The sequence below is a fragment of the Topomyia yanbarensis genome, chromosome 3 (genome assembly GCF_030247195.1).
Source record: "Topomyia yanbarensis strain Yona2022 chromosome 3, ASM3024719v1, whole genome shotgun sequence".
NCBI lineage: Eukaryota > Metazoa > Arthropoda > Insecta > Diptera > Culicidae > Topomyia > Topomyia yanbarensis.
In genome coordinates, this window is record NC_080672.1 from 168133778 (window position 1) to 168158148 (window position 24371).

At 38.1% G+C, this 24371-nt stretch overlaps 1 protein-coding gene across 3 annotated transcripts in view; it reads left to right on the forward strand.

Annotated features, from left to right (window-relative positions):
- LOC131693166 (protein strawberry notch) overlaps positions 1-24371 on the forward strand; it is a 60350-nt gene that overhangs the window by 17345 nt on the left and 18634 nt on the right. For 2 of the 3 annotated variants that reach the window (XM_058980776.1, XM_058980777.1), the window contains exons 3-4: positions 22684-22902; positions 23120-23347. In XM_058980776.1, the coding sequence (XP_058836759.1) occupies positions 22684-22902; positions 23120-23347 (447 nt within the window). The remainder of the gene's footprint in view (positions 1-22683; positions 22903-23119; positions 23348-24371) is intronic. The other variant, XM_058980778.1, reaches the window with a different exon arrangement.

A 24371-nucleotide genomic window follows, 5' to 3' on the forward strand; every position in this document is an offset into this window, starting at 1 on the left:
AGCGTTTGGGAGGTGGATGGACCGAGTTTGTGTAGTGCGTTGAGTCACGGGGAATAGATGGAGGGGTTTGCTGTTGATGACTGAATAAAGTTCCCCGTGTTGTGTTGACATTTTCGCTGTTTTCACCTTCTGTTACGGAAAAGCTTATGAATGTGTTGCATCTTCCAACAGTTTGTATTGCCTGCCATGGATAAGCTGCTAGTGAATACACGAGGAGCTCTTTTTGTTCATCGATGAGGTATTGCTCTGTTTGCCTCTCTTTTCTTCTGCTGTGAATTTTGTTCATTGAACGTGTTCGGTCTGTCCACTCATTGAATGTTATTGGAGGTGTATGCCCGAGTATACATGGAAATCACGGCGAAGTGCGGGGGAGGGAGATGGACAGTGTAAGGTATGCTCTTTAGACCCATGTGGAATAGGTATTGCGATTGCCGAGATAATTAATGCTCTCGAGTATTTCGTTGATATGATCAGTATAGTATTCCATGTTTCTTCAATAACGCTTATGCTCACTGAAATTATATAACATTTTTCGAAATTGTTTCATTCTGAATTATATATGTAACAGATTGATTATAGATGTAACATACAATATTGAATATTAATTATAATATTAGTATTGTGTTGAGAAAAGACAAGAACTTCATTTTTTACATATTCTGCTTATTTTAGCTTCAATCAGTAGATTGCATTCTTCTCCTTGCCTTCGGTGTTGCCTCAATTCGGAGTAGCTAGTGTAAAAAAGCGCGCGTCATCGGTTGTATATCGGACATACAAAGTCGGTCGTTTCAGGGAATTAGGTGGTGCTTGCTTTATACCGCTCAAAATGCATTCCAGCTAGCATAAAAACCCGCGCGAATATCGATTGCATGAAAGTCTGTATTTTATTAAATCGTTTGTGAAGAAAAAGCAATGTATATAATTGTCGTTTCATTACTTGTAGTAGTATCAATGATGGTAATCCATAAATGTTATGTTACGAAATCTTGATCTAGGCTTTATGTTATATTGTATTTTTCTTGATCGGTCGTGTTTTGCCGGAAGGATGAAACAGGGAAGAATAAATTCGTGTGCATGCCATCTGAAAAAAATTGATTCATTCAAGTATAGGCAACACTCCCGGCAACCGGTTGCCCGGAGTTGAAGTTGCATTTTTTACAAATCAAGTATTTCCGAATTAATTCAACAAACGATAAATCGATTTAAGCCGTGTGGTGTCCGGCGGGCTGAAATCTTTTTGCACTATTTCAGCCAAGAATAGAACCTCTGGGGACTGCTCCCATGTCGTAAGAGGCGACTAACAACATGCTAGGAGTTCCTAGGTCGAGGTATTGCTCCGTACCGAAGACTTAAGGAGTTCCTAGGACGAGGTATTGCTCCGTACCGAAGACTTAACCTGGACGGACCTTAAGGTTTTACATCATAACCATTATCCATTCTGTATTTAGTAAATCACTGATATCTTTTCTGATTCGCTATTCTCGATTGTGTACCAACGTTTTAAGTTTCTTCTGGCGGTTGTATAATAGCCGTAAACGGCAAAATCTAATTCTACACTAAGTAATAGCATCAGGCATTGCATTTATCGCTCATATGAGTAAATGCGCCCGGATATTTTGCTACTGCGACAATAAAAACTCACATTTTCACACGAAAAGTTATTGGCACTCACACAACTTCTCCGGATAAATACAACGTGTTATTTCTCCGGATAAATAAAACAGCCGGAGAATGAGTGAATGAGTTTATCACGGTATCCTTTTCTCGTTCCCTGCTTTGCTGTCGTTATTCCAAAACACGATAAAACAAGTCTATCATACTTCTCTGCCGCTATTCTTTGTAATTAAGTGTATTTTTTGAAGTTTTAATTGATTTTCACGAAATTAAAATTTTATCACCTTCTCCGGTGAGAAGGAAAAAGTCAAATAAATTTTATCCGGAAAATCATTCTCACGCTATTTGTGGAGACGGAGAATTTTGCGACTCATCTTATCTCGGAAAAGTTGGACATCGGATAAGCTACTTCTCGCGTGAGTGAGAGAGAATTACAATGCCTGAATAGCATATATTAATATACCGGCTCTTCCACGCCAAGGTTTAACTTCCAGCTTTGGTTTAAAAACCAACTTTCATGTAGGAAATTTATTCAATTGGCCTAAGATGGAGCTGTCAAATTGCACAAAAAGTTTTTTATGTTGCAAGCGATCTGTAGATGTGTTAAATTAGTTTTTTTAATGAAATCTGGAACCGTCTACCGACAAATCTACATTAACGAATACCTCCAAAAGTGACTTCTTGAGGTCTCATGAAGGCCTGACACTAGCTTTATGATACTTTTGCTTTCCTAAACAGTAATCTCAACATTCCTGAACTTCACTTTGTCAGAAAATGTAGGGCCATCGGAAGCTAAAAACACAGGCTACACCGGTGTAGTGCGCTGTCAGGGGCGAAAGCGACATGGGAGAGGTGCGAGTCGAGATTTTTTATGGCTTACGAGTCATCTGGTCTGGTGTTGTGTTGGGTGTTCCGCGGGTGAAAGTAGACATAAACGTTGTACGAAATTCTTGGATTTAGTGATGTCCGATTTTGACAAATTGTTATCTGCTGGTCGAGTGATTTTCGAGAGCCCGATTAGTGTACACTCAAGTTTTTTTACGCGGTTTTTTTTTTGCGCGGTTTTTTTTTACGCGGATTTTGAAATTTACGCGGTTTTCATTTACGCGGATTTTGAAATTTACGCGGTTTTCATTTACGCGGATTTTGAAATTTACGCGGTTTTTGAAATTTACGCGGTTTTCATTTACGCGGATTTTGGAAGTTACGCGGTATCCATCAATGAGGTTCCCTTTATCGCGGATTCTTAAATTTAAGTGGTCTTCATTTACGCGGATTTTGAAATTTACGCGGTTTTCATTTACGCGGCTCGTATCCCCCGCGTAAAAAAAACCTGAGTGTATTCGATTAGTAGACCATAACCGATTACTGCGTACAGGTATGAGTCTCTTGGTGTTTTTGGAGAGTCTTCTCGTTTTGTTCCGCGATTTTCAAAGTTGGGTGGTGGCCTCTTTGTGGTATTTTGTGGTGCTTAACGGATATCAGTTGGTTGAGTTACTGGATATTCGGAAAACTGACAGCTGATTATTGATTTTTTTGATTGTTATAATGATTAATCGATTATCTGCGTGAATCGTGTAAAAAATCCATTACTACATGTATTAGGGTGGGTGCTCCTATAGTTGAGGTGTACCAATAGTTGCAGTAGTGGGTTATACGCCTAACTAATATACCAACCATCAACAAATATTTTTTTATCGATTCATCGCACTAAACTTATGCGACAATAAAACTGTTATCCTTGAAATTTGCTCAAATAACTATTGAAAAAAATTATTTTCTTAGAATTTTGAGCTCCCTTGCACCTATAGTTGATGTAGTGTACCTATAGTTGCAAGTCCCATAAGAAAGCAATGGGATTTGCAACAATAGAAACCGAAATTAGCGATTGCACCACTATTGGTACATGTGTTCCTATTGTGGTACAAGCGGTTTTGAATACATAAATTGGTTACTAAGCCATCTTAATATTTTTCCTATGAAGTAGGGACTGAAAGCTTTCGTTTAATGTATTAACATTGCCCATAGGTCTATTAATCGATTTTTTATCAAAAGTTTCCCTTAAGCATGCGACTATTGGTACATCCACCCTACCTATGTATTTTCTTGTTAACGGTTTTCTGCGGATATGATTTTCTATAGACTCTTTGCGCCCGGTCTTGCGAGGTGTCGGGGATTACGTCCAGAAGGACTGTCAAAACGTTTTTTTCCTTTTTGGTTGCGTTTTTTACGATTCGCGGGTCTGTATAAAGAGTCCAAAATTTTGTAAGTCGATGGGATGTAGTTTGCTTCCATTGAGAGTAACGTTGGGAATATTGGATTGAGAAGGGATTCTCTGCATCGGTCTATATCAGCGGATCTGAAGCATTTTCGTGCCACGGGCCCCTTAGAAATCACCCTGCGATGGTGTGGACCCCCCCCCACGGTTAAACATTGCTGTCAATATATCATTTTCAGTCTGTTGGGAAGCAAGACTTGATTTTTTATATCCACTCGGAGGAGATATTTTGCTTCGCGGACCTCCAGCGGCGACTTCTCGGCCCCCTTTCAAGGTACCTTTCAATACTTGAAATTAGGGTTTTTCATTTGGGATGAACTATGAAAAATAAAAACAAACATTACCATACCCCAGCGCGAATTCGTCGTGAGATAGCATAACATCGCGCGTGAATAATAGTTACAAAAGCCGGCTTGTTCCTCATGACTATAAAGAAAGTATATATGCTTATATCGCGATTTAACCTCGATAATTATACTTAGATAGTAAGATAGTAATATTCAGTCAAGTAACAACTTTTCCATTACGACGGGTATCTCCGGAGAGTTAAGACAATCGTATCATATTCAATGTTATTGTTCTAAGATTTTCGATCTTCGTCGGAGTAAAGAAACTTGAAAGTTCCCTTGTCTTATAAAAATATTTGTTCAATCAAAGAAAAGCAATACTCCCGATGGCCGGCTGTCCGGAGTTTAAGTTGCATATCTTTAAGCCTAGAATTCCCAAATTAATACAACAAACGATAAATCTTCTTGAAATTCTCGGCAGCCGGCTGCTCAGAGCAATTATTAACTTATAACGCTTCTGAGAGTCGCATAGATTGTATCACATACCAAGGTGAATCCAGATTTATGTAACTATGTATCCCATCCCACTAACAAAACCTCCTTTCCGTGGTAACCGTGGAGATGCAGAGGTATACACGGTCTCCATAACAACGGTTATCACACTAACATTCCCTTCCTTCCCCGATGACTGTAAGGACGTGGCCGGCGCCGTTATTGACACTTCAAAATTTGAAACTCTCGAAACGTGCACACTGAGGATGGGAAGCTACTCCCAGGCTCCATTCGTTGGTTCTTTGTGCAATTTCGCTTGTTCTGGTCAATCACGGAGTAGCAACTACGAATTGTGCGGTCATCATGCTCATGCTCATGCTCATTAATTCAACAAACGATAAATCGATCATAAATTCTCGGCATCCGGCTGCCCAGAACAACAAATACATGATAACATCTCTGAGAGTTGCATAATCGTATCACTTATCAAGGTGAATCCAGATTTGTGTAACGCTTTACCCCATCCCACTAACAAAAACTCCTTCCCGTGGCAAACGTGGAGATGCAGAGGTATACACGGTCTCCATAACAACGTTTACCACACTAATATTCCTTTCCTTCCCCGATGACTGTAAGGACGTGGCCGGCGCCGTTATTGACATTTTAAAGAATAGAACTCTCGAGACTTGTAAATTGATGGTGGATAGCTACTCCCAGGCCCCATCTGTTGATTCTCTGTGCAATTTCGCTTGTTCTGGTCAATCACGGAGTAGCAACTACGAATTGTGCGGTCATCATGCTCATGCTCATGCTCATTCAACCAATCACTTGGCGTTTTGTCCGCTTAAAAGAAGACAACATTCTTCGGCGCGTTAACCTACAAAATTGCAATATTTTGATCATTACGATTTTTTACAGCCGGCCAAAGGGCAAAACCATGCGAAAAGATGATACTTTGTTTTCAAGTGGCCGCCATTTTGTTTCTATATCGAATTTTTTCATGTTTTTTGAGTTGGGGCGCCTCTATGGAATGCAATCTTCAAGATTATTTTAATTTTCTGCTTGTAGCCGTCATTTTGACACCTTACACTCGAAAATTTTTATTTTATAGATGAAACAATAATAAATATTTTGCAGAATAGTGCATATGTTTAAGTAATTTTACTTTTTCAGAAAAAAATTAGCAAGCATTAAGTACTTTCTGCACAATTATATAAGAGGACCCCCTTAAGAGAGAAAAAGAAATAAGTGTCACTTAGTACGAGAATTTTGTTAACCATTAGAAATTGTTGTCTTATGATCTACTTTTTAAAAGACTCCACACAGCCTGATGTTTCTAATCATTAGATAGGGTAATTAGCCTACTTTCGTCACTATAACCATTTGAAGCCGTTGGTAGAGTAACGTCTGCCATCCTTGTTCAACGCGTTGGCTTAAAAGGTAGTGCGATAACTGCGGCATTCGATTCGAGTTTTCGTTGCGTTCAAACAGAAGTATTTCATCGCCTTCAGGCCTTTTTAGATATCATATTGGTTCTCAGGAACGAAGTAAGGATGCAGATGCCAACTTATATGAATTTCATCGATTGTAGGCCGCATTATTGATAAATTAGATCGTAATTCTCCCTAGTAGGGCCAAAATGACCCAATATAAATATAAAAAGTATAAGAATGTCCCGGGTGCTCCAACACCGCCCAGTGGAAGAATTCTATATTGTATTATTATCCACAGGAAAATCATTCACTTTTGAGTGATCTTTGCCGAATATTTCAACCCGCCAAGTGTTTGCGATCCCATGATATAAAAAATGTTAAAAAAAAATCATGCTATTTCCTTCATTACATTCCAAGTGACACAAGCCACTTGAAAATATTTTCACAGCTTCATTGTGATAACAAAATTTTATTTCGTTAAAATATATCAAAACAGTTTTATTTATTATCTATTGCATTTATTTAAACTTTCTTATGCTATTTTAATCACCACAATGGTCAAAAAGGTGCCACAATAGGTCATTTGATGCTATTTTTGAGTTTTGAGTTCATCCCAGCAAAAAATCTTGAACGAAAACACCCATTATTTTGCATAAAACATAAATTTCACAACAATACTCATCAATATACATCATTAATGTTCACATTGGATAATTTATAAGTGTTATTTAGTAAAAAAAATCATGAAAACTACTGAATTAAAACCAAATGTACAGCAAATAGAGCATTTTTCGGTAAGGAATATTCAGGTTCAATATGACGACCAAATTGTAGAACCGAAATATGCATAGGTGCTTTTCTTATGTAGAAATTACCCAAAACTTTTTATTTGGATTTTAATTGAGTGATTGTGAGCGATCAAGTTCGCGCGCGCCCTTTGCGAAACAAGATCTCAACATGACACCTGCCGACATGACACCAACATGACAGTCTAACGAATTGTCACTGAAAGGCCTAAAGTTTAGTGCGAGATAGTTAACCACATTTAATTGTTTGATCCTAATCATCTTAGTCTATACCTAATTCTACGTTTATCCAAGATTACAACTTACAACTAGGGACAGGTGTTGGTAAAGATGAAAATGCTTAACTTTATTTCTACATATTACTTAAAATTATTCCTAATCTAGTTAACCTAAAAGTGAAAACCACTGAACTCAATTTTGCTGAAGGAAGCTAGCTATACTAGCAATATTAGCCGCCCGTTGAGGTATGAGATAATGAATTCAATCATATTAATGTACATGCAACTATAGATATCATTATATCTAGAAAGCAGCCAGATTATCCTTTCAACGACCAGCGCTACTGCTCGTCCACTTAAAAGGCATTAAATGTAAGTCGCCATCTTGTTTCATTGAATTATGATTAACATGATATATTCGGCAGGATTTTTATAACTCGCCGACACACCGTATACCAATAAACGAGTTTATAAAACCAGAACCGTCTTTAGTGGAATAGCAGCACCAATCTTATAAAAATCATTTATCATTTCAACCATGTCAGGCAAGGATAAACGTTCCGGATCCAAGAGAGCCGGCTGCAATGCTCCGCTAACCTCCAATATAGTCGTTACGTCATCGCCAAGTGCAACAGCCGCAGCGATGACTGCGATCTACACGACAGCGACCTCAGCCACAGCTAATTTGCCTACGCTCCGTACAATGTTGGCGGCCGTACCCATCTCCGGAACAACACATATATACCAGTCCTCAGATCTTCATCGTTCCGCACAAATTACTGGAACTATCTCGAAAAATTCTGCAGCAGAGAGTCAAATCAACACAACGCCACCTGGTCGAAGCTGTAAAGTCTGCCGAGGAGAAGATAATAATGAAATGGTACAATGTGACTCTTGTGATAAATGGTACCACTACAGATGCGTAGGAGTCGGAAGGGAGGTTGAAAATGAGCACGTAAAATGGAGCTGCGCAAAATGCAATATCGCAATGGCACTCCTCGTATCAAACCCAACTACCTACCAGCTCAGCACTGAAACCGGTACACAGCCACAGAAGCTACTGATTCCTTCAGCTACGCAAGCGCAATCGAGGGCTCCGATAATTACGGTTACTACAGCCACTCCCAAAGAGGACGGAACGTATGTATCAAATAAGTCAGTAGATGCGCGCCCTAGAGGATCAGCTAACAGTTCACAAGCTTCCACTTCTTCACGAAAGTCCAACAGGAAACTTATAGCACTGCAACTAAAGCAACTGGAAGAACAGAAATTAATTGAAACTGAGTTTCTCAATAAAAAATATCACCTAATGGCGGAGATTATTGATGAAGAGGGATCTGTATGCAGTGGAGACGATATTGCCGATAAGGTGTCCGATTGGTTACACAGGACCAATCTAGAACGTACCGGACAATCAATCCAGTCTGAACGACGTAATGCAACCACACCGATAGCGAGTGTCAATGATGTAGCACGTGATTCTCCTCGTAAAGAGTTCGATTTCGAGTCTCCCAATGTATGTCTTCTAACTAGGAGCCAACTCGCCGCACGACAAGCTGTCTCAAAGGATTTGCCAAGTTTCGACGGCAATCCAGAAGACTGGCCAGTATTCGTTTCATCATTTAATCGAACTACAGAAATGTGTGGTTTTACCAACGAGGAAAATATACTACGTTTACAGAAAAGCCTAAAAGGGAGGGCATATGAAGCTGTTCGAAGTCAATTGCTGCATTCCTCAAACGTGATGGATGTCATTTCTACGCTTAAAATGATCTGTGGTCAACCGGAGGCGATAATTTACTCCATCATTGGAAAGGTTACAGCGATACCGCCGGTAAAAGCTGAAAGACTGGACACCCTTGTTGATTTTGCGCTTGCTGTTAGAAATTTGACTACCACAATTACAGCATGTAATATGGAAGAGTATTTGTATAATATCACCCTGCTGCATCAGCTCGTGGACAAATTACCCACACTGTTGAAACTCGAGTGGGGAACGCATCTTCAAACCATACGGCACGCAAACCTAGCAGAGTTCAATTCATGGCTATACTCGAAGGCAGAAGGTGCAAGCAGAGTGATGGCATTTCGGATGTCGGATTACAGGTTGACAACAGGTGTCCACAAAAGAGGAGCCATTCTAAACGCGCACCAGGAAGACGATTCAAGCGAGCAAAGTGAAGAGGATTGGCTATCCCGAAAAACCGTGCTTCCACACCAAGAAGTACGAGAGCCGCGGAGCTGCCCCGTCTGTAAAGGTGCTTGTACCGAGCTGAGCAAATGTAAAAGGTTCCTGGAGCTAACGTACGATTCAAAGTGGGCCACTATCAAGGAGTTTGGATACTGCCGACGATGCCTCCGACGCCACAGGGGAGGATGTAGATCGACGAAATTATGCGGTATTCAGGGCTGCACTTTTAAACACAATGAACTTCTTCATAACAGCAAGAAAGCACCGCTCACCAACCACAATAATTCCACACAATTCATCAGCCCAAGTACAACTAACAACGTGCATTGTGGTAGTTCGGGTCAACTTTTATTCCGCATAATGTCTGTAGTATTACATGGACCCAAGTCAAGTATTGCTACATTTGCGCTTATAGATGACGGTTCATCCTTGACCTTGATAGATCAAGAGCTGGCAAAAGAACTAGATGTCAAAGGGTCGGCTTCTCCGCTGTGTTTACGCTGGACAGGTGGAAAAACACGCTATGAACGAGAGTCTGAGACTATTAACATCGCAATTGCCGGGACCAACGATAAAAAAAGTCCGCTCGAAGGGGTGCGAACGGTAAAAGAACTTCTCCTGCCAGTGCAATCCTTGGATTACAATGAACTATCCGCGCGCTACCCTCACCTTCAAGGACTGCCAATTGGATCGTACCGTAACGCAAAACCCAGGATTCTAATAGGAGTACAACATGCACGTGTCGGAGCAGTACAAAAATGCAGAGAAGGTGGAGTGGATGAACCAATTGCCATTAAAACCCGCTTAGGTTGGACGATATACGGAGGTAGCTCCGTCGCAGTCGAAAATTCCTCAATCTCTCCTAGATTCAACCTCCACGTTTGTACTTGCAACACAAGGGATGACGGTTTACATGCGATGATGAAAGAGTATTTTTCATTTGATAGCATGGGAATATCACAGCCGACCAAAATAATACTCTCAAGTGAAATAAAACGTTCCGAAATGTTACTAAACGCAGGAACACATTTACGCGGAGATCGTTACGAGACCGTATTGCTCTGGAAATCTAACGATATTCGGCTGCCAGAGAGCAAATCCATGGCGTACCGCAGATTCCGATGCCTAGAGAAACGTATGGCAAACGATAGAAGTCTTGCGGAAACGTTGAACATGACAATCAGAAACTATGTGACGCAAGGATATATCCGCAAACTGTCATCAGAAGAACTGGCCGCGGATCATCGAAGGATTTGGTACTTACCAATCTTTCCGGTGACAAACCCAAATAAGCCTGGAAAAGTCCGCATTGTATGGGACGCAGCTGCAGTTTCCCATGGCATCTCCCTAAATTCCGCGCTACTCAAAGGCCCTGATCAATTGGCATCTCTTGTTTCCGTGCTTCTACAACTCCGGGAAAATCGCGTCGCCGTGTCTGGTGATATTCGCGAAATGTATCACCAGATACTGATCAATGAAGAAGACCAGCATTGCCAGCGATTCTTCTGGAATGATGGAACCAGCCCGGAACCCAACGTGTTTGTAATGAACGTCATGACATTTGGGGCCTGCTGCTCACCCAGCTGTGCACAGTTCGTGAAGAATGTAAATGCACAGCGGTTCGTCGATACACTTCCTGACGCGGTAGACGTGATCGTCCGTAAGCACTACGTCGATGATATGCTAGCAAGTGTAGAAACGGAAGATGAAGCAATACAATTGGCGAAATCAGTACGACTCATTCATCAGAGCGGAGGTTTCGAGATCCGCAACTGGCGAAGTAATGCTGAAGGTGTTCTAGTAGCTCTAAATGAGCGTGCAGACGGTGGACCTTTACCCGACAAAGATCTGAATTTGGGAGAGGTGGATGTAGAAAAAGTTCTCGGTCTATGGTGGTGCACTCGTACGGACACCTTCAGATTCAAGTTTACATGGACGCGATACGACAAGGCCTTGCTAACGGGTCAACGATGCCCAACCAAACGCGAGGTTCTGCGAACACTGATGGTTGTGTTTGATCCTCTAGGATTCGTGGCACACTTCCTCATATATCTTAAAGTGCTACTACAAGAAATCTGGCGTTCTGGTACCCATTGGGACGAAGCTATCAGAAGTGACCTGTTCGCCAAATGGCGCACCTGGCTTAAGCTTCTTCCTGAGGTCGAAACTGTTAGGATACCGAGATGTTACCGGCTTACTACATCTACAAACAGGAATACTGACGTTCAGCTCCACATATTTGTAGACGCAAGCGAAACTGGGTTCGGAGCCGTTGCATACTTGCGGTTCCAGAAAGGTCAAATAATCGAGTGTTCTTTGCTAGGAGCTAAAACAAGAGTTGCCCCGCTAAAGTATGTCTCGATACCAAGACTGGAGTTACAAGCCGCCGTCCTGGGATGCCGGATGGCAAAATTACATGCCGAGGCATTGTCCGTCCCGATACGGAAACGATTTTTTTGGACTGACTCCCGCGATGTAATGTGTTGGCTCCAATCGGATCATCGTCGCTACAGTCAGTTCGTGGCTTGCAGAGTTAGTGAAATATTGGAGACAACTGAGATACACGAATGGCGATGGATTTCGACGCGTGACAATGTAGCCGATGAGGCAACAAAATGGCATCGTCTGCCAGAATTCAGCCCAGAAAGTCGATGGTACCGAGGCCCTGCATTCCTGTGGTCCCCGGAAAATGAATGGCCAGTTCAACGTTTTGCACCAGCTGCAACGAACGAAGAGCTTCGTGCTCATTTACTTCTTCATGAAACTGTGTCGCCTCTAGTGAACTTCGCAGATTTCTCCAACTGGAAACGTTTGCTAAGAGTAGTTGCTCATGTTGTGCGGTTCCCCATGAATATTCGCTTGAAGATCTCTCAGAACATGATTTGTGGAGGACCACTCTCCCAAACGGAGCTCGTACAAGCAGAAGCAGCAATCTACCGTCAAGTTCAAAAGGAATCCTTCCCGGAAGAAATCGCCGTTTTACAGTCGTCAACGTCATGCCTCCAGAAAATCCAAAAGACCAGCGAACTGTACGGCTTGAACCCTATGCTCGATGTACATGGTGTCCTAAGAATGCGCGGAAGAACCGGCGGCTGTACAGCAGCATGTTTTGATGCTATAAATCCAATAATTCTACCCAGGCGTCACCCTGTGACTGATTTGATCGTCGCCTACCACCATGAAATATTTCATCATCGAAACCACGAGACCGTGGTGAATGAGATATTTCAAAAATATCGCATCGCTCGTCTTCGCGTGGTCTACAACACAGTGCGAAGAAACTGTCAACGCTGTAAGGTGGAAAGAGCGCTACCAGTACCTCCAGCAATGGGCGATCTACCTCCTGCACGTCTGGCGGCTTACTCAAGACCGTTTACATTTGTTGGAGTAGATTTTTTCGGTCCCCTGATAGTAACCATAGGCCGAAGAAGTGAAAAACGGTGGGGCTTACTTGTGACTTGCCTTACTGTACGAGCGATCCACCTGGAGGTCACCCATTCCATGAACACAAGCTCATGCATCTTAGCACTACGAAATTTCATGGCCAGAAGAGGAGTTCCTAGGGAAATCTTTAGCGATCACGGCACCAACTTTCAAGGAGCAAGCCGTGAGCTGCGCGAAGCCCTGCGAGCGGTTGATATGGAAAAAATGATGCAGGAGTTCGAGAGCACTGAAACAACGTGGAAGTTTATCCCACCTGCCAGTCCGCATATGGGTGGCAGCTGGGAAAGGTTGATACAGACCGTAAAAAGGAACCTTAATGCTATAAATCCACCAAATAGGATAAATGATGAGGAACTATTAAATATTTTCATCGAAATTGAAAACATCGTCAATTCGAGGCCGTTGACCCACGTGGCACTGGAAGACGATAATAGCGCAGCGTTAACACCGAATCACTTCCTACTGGGCTCGTCGTCAGGGTTAAAGCCGGTTGCCTCTCTCGACGAAAGTTGCAGGACATTGCGACATGGATGGAAAACCTCTCAGGCGATCACTAATAGTTTCTGGAAAAAATGGGTGACGGACTACCTACCCACTATAACCCGTCGGACGAAATGGTTCTTCAACACCAAACCGATAGAAAAAGGTGACATCGTCGTGATCGTTGACCCCAAACACCCACGGAATTGCTGGCCGAAGGGACGGGTTATCGCTACCGCGCACAGCAAAGACGGACAAGTTCGTTGGGCTACAGTCCAAACTGGAACCGGTATCTATGAGCGACCGGCTGTCAAGTTAGCGGTTTTAGACATCAGGCGCGGAGATAGTAAGCCATAACCATCAGGCACGGCGTACTCGGGGGGGAGTGTGAGCGATCAAGTTCGCGCGCGCCCTTTGCGAAACAAGATCTCAACATGACACCTGCCGACATGACACCAACATGACAGTCTAACGAATTGTCACTGAAAGGCCTAAAGTTTAGTGCGAGATAGTTAACCACATTTAATTGTTTGATCCTAATCATCTTAGTCTATACCTAATTCTACGTTTATCCAAGATTACAACTTACAACTAGGGACAGGTGTTGGTAAAGATGAAAATGCTTAACTTTATTTCTACATATTACTTAAAATTATTCCTAATCTAGTTAACCTAAAAGTGAAAACCACTGAACTCAATTTTGCTGAAGGAAGCTAACTATACTAGCAATATTAGCCGCCCGTTGAGGTATGAGATAATGAATTCAATCATATTAATGTACATGCAACTATAGATATCATTATATCTAGAAAGCAGCCAGATTATCCTTTCAACGACCAGCGCTACTGCTCGTCCACTTAAAAGGCATTAAATGTAAGTCGCCATCTTGTTTCATTGAATTATGATTAACATGATATATTCGGCAGGATTTTTATAACTCGCCGACACACCGTATACCAATAAACGAGTTTATAAAACCGGAACCGTCTTTAGTGGAATAGCAGCGCCACAGTGATTTATTGGCTTTTCACTAAATGTTGATGCGAATCCTACACATTTCTTTTGTAAGAAAAGAAAAAAAAATTAAATAAAGAAATAAACACCAAATACAAGTTTTTGATATACAGTAAGATTCCGTTTTTTGTGCTTTCCGTTTTTGGCATGCTCCCATTTTCGCACACTCCGATTTTGGCGCCAAATGGGTTCCATTTTTTGGCAACATTTTTGTTGCACATATTAAGTCTTCTAAATATGTGCAATGGATATTTTTTGGTATCAAATGACATCACATTTCGTCACCGTTGTGCTATCTTATGACAAACGCCATTTTGGGGTAAACGTAGACTACGATATGCCACACCACTTGTCTAAAAAATCTCTACAAAGTGGTGTTTTCAGAATTTTGACATTCTGCTTGGTTACTGAGATATAGCGAGTAACGTGCTGAGAATTTTTTCATTTTTTGCTTCAAATGACTGTATTTGGGGATTGGCTCAAGTTATCTTGATGCATAATATTTTTTATGTGAAAGACAATCTGATAAAGACAATGGCATAATCATTTTCAAAACAATAAAACATAAATTGTAAGAAAAATGCAGTTTATGTTTTAAATTTGAAATATAGCATATTTGGCAACGCTGCAACCAAAGGTAACTATTTTTTCTACGTTCCCTGACTCATTTCCTTCAAAATGCATCTCACCGATTGTTTATAGACAAAATAGGGCCAATGATATGATTAAAAGTTAATAATTGATGATTTTTTTCTACGGAAAATTTTCCATGCTCGATTATTACAAGCCATACAAATTTTATCATCAATACACACCCATGACACTTGTTTATTTATTTATTTATTTATTTTCGTCAAGCATATGTAGACTACATAGAATGGTTTTACAATATTTACTTATATACTATACATTATTTCTACGGTTTAGTTCAGATTTGATTTGTTTTCTAGACATGGAAAGGTCAATTATTACACAATTTTCATTATAATGACGCATCATTCTATTGATGGGGCTATTTTTAGCATAGTTTGTCCTAAAAGATTGTTCTTGGAATAAATTACGAGTTCTTAGTTGTCGGCTAGGTACATAAAATTTTATTTGCGAAAGTAATGATGCGGATTGTACACGTTGAGAAATAATGTCGTTGATAAAGTAAAGCATGGCAAATTCGCGGCGTTCTTTGAGTGTTTGTATATTAATGAGCATGCAACGTGCTTTATGCGATGGAAGAGGAAATGTCGTCCAGTTTAGTTTACGAAGCGCGTACAAAATAAATTGTTTTTGGACTGAATCGATGCGTTCTTCGTACAGGACAGTGTATGGGTTCCATACTATGCTGCAATATTCCAAAATTGGCCTGAGATATGTATTGTATAATGATTTTATTGTGTAAGGGTCTTCAAAATTGTAGGTGAAACGTTTAATAAAGCCCAGCATACTATTTGCTTTATTTATTATTGTATTATAATGTTCAACAAATGTGAGCTTGGAGTCTAAGATTACGCCTAAATTTCGTACAATTTTGGATTTTTCTACAAGTTGGTTGCCTAAGTGTATGTCTATGGGAACATTTGAAATTTTTCTGCTGAAGGTTATTGAGTTGCATTTCTTTACATTAAGTTGGAGTAGACTTTTGCTACACCACATGTGGAATATATTTATTTCGTTTTGGAATATTTCAGTGTCTTTGACATTTCTTATTTCCATGAAAAGTTTCATGTCATCTGCATATATAAGCACTTAAAGATGTTTGAGTATAAAGGTAATGTCATTAACGTACAAAATAAAAAGAAGAGGGCCTAAGTGGGAACCCTGGGGTACGCCAGAGGTGACAGAAATTGGTTCCGAGAGTATATTCTGAAAGCGAACTGTTTGTTGACGTTTCGTTAAATATGATTCGAGCCATTTCAATAGTTTATTTTCTATGCCATATTTTTGCAGTTTGAAGAGTAATAAAGGTATGTCAATACGGTCGAATGCTTTACTAAAGTCTGTGTAGAGTGTTTCCACATGGTTGCCATTGTCCATTGCATTTACAGTAAATGTTACAAATTCTAAAAGGTTTGATGTTGTTGAGCGGCCTTTATAAAAGCCATGCTGCTTGCTTGTTATTTGATTTTTGATTTGCTGAAATATTTTGTCATTTACTAGTTTTTCGAATAATTTTGGAATGCATGATATAATGGCAATCCCACGATGGTTCGGAGGACACATGTGAGTGCGACTTTTGTTTACATTTACAGTAAAAACTCGCAACATAGTCAACCGAGCTTCGTAATATTTGAGAGATTAATACAGAATAGATAGAAGCATCATTTCTCTTCTTCTTTGATTTGTTTATACCATTTATAAGCTTCAAGATATTCAATCTCAAACTTTAAAAATCGTTTTTCTCGAAATGTGCTAAATAGCGCTTGTCATAAGATAGCACAACAGCGATGATTTGACTTTAATTCCAAATATGAGAGTCATATTAACCCTCAAAGGCTCAAATTATTTTTTTTTAAATTTTGTTAAAATTTGATAATTTTGAGATGTTTTTCGCAATTTTGTTTTAAAACAGCGTTATGTACTTAAGGGTTAACTATATTTTACACTATACGTGTCGTATTTGATGATTACAATAAATATAGAAATGTATTATTTATGTGTAATATCTGTCTGTAATGTAGTCTGACGGAATATTTTTTTATAGTAAGGCCCGGAGCCTGTGCACTTTATGAGTCCGTACAGTGCAATGCGCTACACCGTACAATAAGACTAGTTCTGGAGAAAATTTTCAATGGAACCTTAGTAACATTGCGATCCTCTTGCTCTTTCGATTATTACGACGTCACTACAAAACTTGGCACTAAATTTTCAGTACAGTCCCAAAGCCATATTTAGGAATATAAAATTGATAGCTCCCAAATAGTTTGTTTTAGCTTTATCATGTCTTTGGCAAATTTGTTAGTTTTTTTGGCGATTTTTTTCTAATAAATGGAATTAGGGTGGTCCTTGTGGTTAGAGTGTTCAAAGTCTCGACTATCTAGATGTGTGACGTTTACCTCCGCAATGTCCTACAATATAATAACACAGATAAATTGAAGCAAGTTTGCTGAATAAACAAGGCTATTTATAATGGTTAATCTGTTATGATTTTTTTTAAGATTTGAGGTAGAGGGGCTCTTGTAAAATCGGGTTGCTTATATTATCTTTTGATGTGTTAATTTTACGCAAATGCATTGTTCTAGAGATTTTTAGAACTTTCATTGGAGCACATTTTTACCGTAGCACCGATGTTTCAATCCCTTTTGTTTGGACAGTTGCAAGTGGTTTTTACAACAAAAATTGTTTTCTTCAAACCTAAATATCTTAATGCATTGCAATTCGATTTTCAATCTATCAATTCAATTTGAAAGATAATCGATTGGTTAGCTATGCAGAATTAATAAATTTATTTTTTTAAAAAGCTTTATTTTTTAAACAAAATTATTCATTAATTTTCAGAAAGAAGAGATAAAAGCCCCAGGAGCGAAATCAACACTACCATGCAGTTAATTTTTTGAGTTTTGATGACCTCCAGTGGGCCGAAGAAAACCGATTAAAATTAAATGATATGTTACAGATTGTGGGAATTCTACTGGACGACGCAAAGTGTCGCCTAGCCGTACAAAACCTCAAAATTTTATTTTGGGTTTTTCATAATTTAACATTTTTCTCTGTTTATTGAACAGGTTGAATAGAGCCTTCCCAAAATATTGTCTTAAGGACGAAAGATAGATTTTTTACAGAACTTCAAAGGTAAAATAGATGATGAATTCTGTAAAAAAAACTGTGCTCAAACCTATATTATTCAAATGAATATATCGTTTTAGTTACATTTCGATTAGGGTCGAACTGATTTCATTAGTAAGGTTATTCGCTGGACTTATATTTGCCATTCGATTTTGTCGATGCAAGGTTTTCTTCTCACTCACTCTTTCTGAAGAACAAATCATAAATTTTGCATTATATTAAAATTATAATGTTCAAAATAGCTGTACTTTTTTTTAAACAGTTCGGGAATATCGCTTGTAGTTCTAGACTGACAATTAGTGTACTTTTCGAAAATAAATGTCTTGTTTCGCCAGTTTCTCCCCCGAGGCTGGAAAAAGGTGATTTTTCATGATATGTCTGAAGGAGACGCATGGTAGTGTTTGAATACCCAGGGTTCGCAATATAATTTATAAATGTCTTTTAGCATTATCAACAATTGAAAAAATGTTTATTCTGCTAAAAAATCACTGAACCAATTTTTTTGAAAATGAATTTTCAGATATAGTGCAATTTATATTCATTAATGTTCAATTTTCAAACCACGTCAAAATTTGGGGGTAAAAAAAAATAAAAAAGTAACACCAAATATAAACTCAGCAACATAAAACTACTCTAATGTGAAGTTTGCATCAAATTCGGACCCCTTTTGAGGTTTTGTCCGACTATTGTATGTAAGGTGATCACTGCGACGCCTGAATTTGATAAAAACACGAATAAAATTGAATATTCTTATTTTTTTCTTCTTTCATCTCATTCCATTTCACACGTGATTAAAAATACTTGAAATATTTTTGAAATCGTGAATTGAAAATCCAAGCTTTGACAATAAGGTTCCATTTTTGATACGGTTCCGGTTTTGGCAACTGAAAAAAATAAAATTGTTGCCAAAAACGGAATCCTACTGTATTTTATCGAAATAAACCTTTTCTATAATTCAATAAAACAGTGCAAATGGCAATATTTTCAAGTAACTTGTGCTAGTGGTTCCAGTTGGAATTTTAATGAAAGCAGCAGCTTAAATTTCTTGTTTTTGCTTATACAGTGAAGACCCGATTTTATCTGCCCAGATTTTGTCTATCCCTGATTTTATCAACTTTTTGGCCCGACTTTATCAGTCTCATGACAATATGTTTGATGAGCTCTTTCAGACGAACCAATTTGAATTCGAGTAAATTCTTTCTTGGGCATATTTTTTTTGTCTTAAAGATGAGGGATTCCATGAGAAACCGGCCGACCGCAAAATATGACCATCGTCGATTCGAACGAAACTTTGCAGGTGTGTTCGCTGTATGAATCTCCATGATATTCTTTGGCAATTGGAATATTTTGATGCAAGAGTAATTTTTCAAAAGGGCGTAAACGTTTCTACGTGTGTGAATTTCAAAATTGTTTTGTTCGATTACTGTATTTTATACAGCAAAACTACCTGAGAACAAGTTACAGGGAATAAATACTTCTGTCCGAAAAAATATACACTGAAAAAAATGTTGTGTCATTTTTCAAAAAAACAAAAATTTATGATAAAAATTTAAATTGCGAAAAAACCCATTTTTTTAATTTTTTTATATTTTGTGACCAAAAACCTAAAGAGAAAAGAAACATTTTGATTGTGATTGCATTATGGAGAAAAAATCGGTAAAAAAGTTTTTCTAACAATAACTTCGTACATGTTTTTAAATTTCATACTAATTGACATACAAAATTGTAATTTTATTACAGAATATAATTCTAAGCACCATTTAAAATCAAAATGCATTTAACAAAAATCTTCCAAAATGCGATAGTTTTCGAGATATTTGAAATTTTGCTACTTCAAAAACAATTAAATCGTGTAATTATGCTCTTTTTAAGTTATTCGCGTTACCCCATCAAAAAATGTCAAAAATTTAATGTTTATCGTTTTAAAGACGTAAAAGCAACCTTTTTAGTGTATTTGGATCATGGAGAAGCTTTCAATAAAAAAGTTTTCCTAACAACAACTTTTGACATTTTTTTTATAATTCTTACTATTTGCAGTCAAAAATACAATTTTCTTTTTGAATATGATTCTAAAAGCCATTTTAAATCGAAATGCTCTTAACAAAAAATTTCTAAAATGTAGTAGTTCTCGAGATATTTTAACTTTTGTTTTAACAACACAATTATTTTGTTTTATTACGACCTTTTCATAAGTTAGTCGCGTTTCTCCATCAGCAATAATAGGTTTTTCAAAAGGCCCGTAAACTTTCGTGCAACTTTCTCTTTGACATCAAGGCGATATTGTAAACCATTTGAAAGTTACATGAAAGCAACCAAAATATATTTCAACCATAGGGTCTGTTGATTAAACTATATAGCTGAATCATATGTTGGTTGTTTTCATGTAACTTTAAAATGTTTCACAATATCGCCTTGATGTCAAAGAGAAAGTTGCAGGAAAGTTTACGGGCCTTTGGAAAAACCTATTATTGCTGATGGAGAAACGCGACTAACTTATGAAAAGGTCGTAATAAAACAAAATAATTGTGTTGTTAAAACAAAAGTTAAAATATCTCGATAACTACTACATTTTAGAAAATTTTTGTTAAGAGCATTTTGATTTAAAATGGCGTTTAGAACCATATTCAAAAAGAAAATTGTATTTTTGACTGCAAATAGTACGAATTATAAAAAAATGTCAAAAGTTGTTGTTAGGAAAACTTTTTTATTGAAAACTTCTCCAGGATCCAAATACACTAAAAAAGTTGCTTTTACGTCTTTAAAACGATAAACATTAAATTTTTGACATTTTTTGATGGGGTAACGCGAATAACTTTTAAAAAGAGCATAATTAGACGAATTAATTGTTTTTGAAGGAGCAAAATTTCAAATATCTCGAAAACTATCGCATTTTGGAGATTGGTGCTTAGAATTATATTCTGTAATAGAATTACAATTTTGTATGTCTATTGGTATGAAATTTAAAAACATGTACGAAGTTATTGTTAGGAAAACTTTTTTACCGATTTTTTCTCCATCCACATTCAAAATGTTTCTTTTCTCTTTAGATTTTTGGCAACAAAATATAAAAAATTTAAAAAATGGGTTTTTTCGCAATTTAAATTTTTATCATAAATTTTTGTTTTTTTTTTTTTAAAAAATGACAACATTTTTTCAGTGTATATTTTTTCAGACAGAAGTATTCATTCCCTGTAACTCGTTCTCAGATAGTTTTGCTGTATAAAATACAGTAATCGAACAAATAAATTTTAAAATTCATACACGTAGAAACGTTTACGCCCTTTTGAAAAGTTGCTCTTGAGTCAAAATAATCTTATTACCTGTGGAAAATATTTAGTCTTGCATGACGGTGAAACGTGTAAAGTTTCATTGGAATCTAAGATGGTCGGTCACGATTTTAAAGATTTTCGGACGGATCTTCGTGGATTTCCTCAGATGCAAAATATGCAAAAATAAAAAAAAATTCTTAAAATTTTGCATTGGAGCAGGCTTATGCAAAACTTTATCAAAAACTTTAGAAAAATAGATATGCAGAGGGTGAAATGTGCACTCATTTCAACGACAAGCAGTTTATCGCACATCCTTTTTATCCTTAGTAAGCAACTTTCGTTGTTTAAGAAATTGTGACAATGCAGTATGGAAGCGCAATAATTTCGCCGCTCCGAATCACGTGATAAAATAAGTGCAGGGAAGACAATAATTTTTCAACATTTGCACAGTACTTTGATTCTGAGAATAGATAGTAATATTCATTAATGTGTTTTTATGCGGAAACATAGGCAGATCCACAAATTAGTTTTGCTCGCGAAAATTTCATCTCATATTATACCGCGAAAAGATGGGATCGTATGCCTCCTTATCGCGAAAAGTTAGACTGCAAAAAACGTTGTATCGCCTGCTTGCTTTTCTTTTGCTGGTCGAAGTAAGTGGGATATACCCCATTTCAAACTCTGTCGATATGTCATCCACCTGAAAGCGTTTCTTCATTTTTTCTCAATTCAGCAACAAACGTCGTTAGCTAGGAAGTAGGCGAACGCTTTTTCACAAAACCATGCTGGTGATCGGAGATTATCGGACCACCATTTTCTTGAAGACATAATTGAACATAAAAGTCGCAAGGACAGAACATGCTTCACAAAACCCGTTTCAAACGCATTAGAATATAAAAATTGGAAATAAACTTCAAGCATAAAAATCGGACAGAAATCATCCTTCAGCAAAAGAATCGCTTCAAAAGTTCTCACCCGTAAAACTCGGCAAGTATAAGTATAGTATAGTATACTAGTATCCGTTTAAAAATAAATAAATCGTACGCAGGAGCATCCGTATATGTTACAGATTGAAAGCCGGCTAAAACTACCTTGTAAGTATCGGAAATATTTTTTCCGGTTTTTATTCAGAAGGTTTTTTATCCGATTATTACAAAGAAGAGTCCCTGCCCGATTTTTATACTCGAAGTTTGTATACGGTTTTTCCATTCTAAAATATTTGAAGCGGGTTTTACGAAGCATATTCTGCCCTTGCAACTTGTACTACCGGTTGCTCAATTATACCATTAGTTAGGTTAACAGTGATTTTCATTGTAGTCTATTTGATGTCCATAAAACGAGTCAACTGAGTTTCGAAAATGTTTTGTATTTCTCATATAGGTGGAGGCAAGGATCTAGCAACCGTAGCCACACTGACGCAGCTTAAATCAACTACGGCACCGACTAGTAGCGTACCTTCTGCAATGACCGCATCGAACGTATCGTCCAAGTCGACCGGTAAGATTCCCAGCGGGTTGATCACCAAATCGGTTACCGCCGGAAACTACGAAATGATTAAACAACCTACCATACTTCGACAACCCAGCGCTGGCAGCAGTGGTGAGTATTGTGATCGTTCACAAGACATTTAGTATCTGCTCGGCTGCATTAACCGACGGCTAGGGAGTTACGATGAACCAGTTCATAATGATTCTTTCTGTTTTGTACTTCTTGCCGTCTTATGCGTACCATATCCCGGGTCACAAAATTACATTTAATACCCACGTTTACAACAATGGCTGTGTACAATTCTTGATGGCGGTTTCTTGTACATCAGTATTTGGAATTGGAAGCAGTAGTGGGATGAGCTCTGTATCCTTTGCTGGTGGTAGTAATAGTAGTAGTAGTAGGTCTAGCAATAATTTAGCTGGGTTGGGTGCGAGCACTACTAAGGCAGTGACACCCAGCGGTGTACCAGTCGCTATGCTTCCACATGGAGCAACCAGCATTCTGGGAGGTTTAGGTAGCTATTATCCACCGAGTATTGCCGGCCTGTTGGCACAAAGTAAGTTTAAACCATTCATACCTACCATAAGTATAACTCTAGTTGGTATTCGTTTGTTTTTTTTGCTAAATGTTTTTGATATGACAGCTATTGTGTTGTAGCTTTTATGGTGACGATTTTCTACTTTTTTTAGTTAACTTTTCTAATTATTTCAAACAAATCGATGAAAATCGTTTTAAAATATGATCTAGTTAAACTATATGGGTGAGATGTTTTATAATTAGGGCAGTAATATATTTTCCAAGCACCAATTGTGAAAACTATTAGTAGTAAATCACATATGGGTGATAATCGATATACCGTCATGTGCATTAAACAGAGCTCTTAATTGGAGACAGGATTATTTGAACTTGAAGAAGGAACAAAGCTCAAATCATGTCCTACTAACTAACAATGCATGCGATAATTTCGCGGCTTCGAACCTCGTGATAAGCCTTGTTCGCGACAAAATCAGGACACCTAAAAATGCATAGATTTCTTGAAATATTCAACCAAAAGGAAATGTTTCTCACAGATATTGACATATCTCTGTTCTATCTCAACTCAAAACACATGATTTGTTAGTATATGAAAAGCACTTTTAAAAATAGTTAGAAAGTTATTTTGTGCAGTCCAAACGAAAATCAGGAATATCTAATTAGAATACTTCTACTTAGCTGATCTGCCACAGTGTTTCAAAATCGTCTAATACTCGATTGTCAACAGCAACAAATAAAAGTAAAGGAAAAACAATCTTATGAAACGATCAAATGGATTCGATAGTGAGACAACATTTGCTGCGTTGATGACAAAATTTAGGACATAGGAGACGTGGACCATGGTATGTTTTTCTATACTCCTATGCAACGAAATGAAGTAACAAAGTAATTGTGAATGATAAAGAAGACTATGTTTCCCACGAAATATTTGATTTGGCAGATCATCTGCAAAAGTCAATGAACCAGTAAAAACTTTGTACCAACAGGAGGGTACCCCAGAATATCTACTAGGAACATTGTTTACAGAAATAATTTTAGTGCAGTCA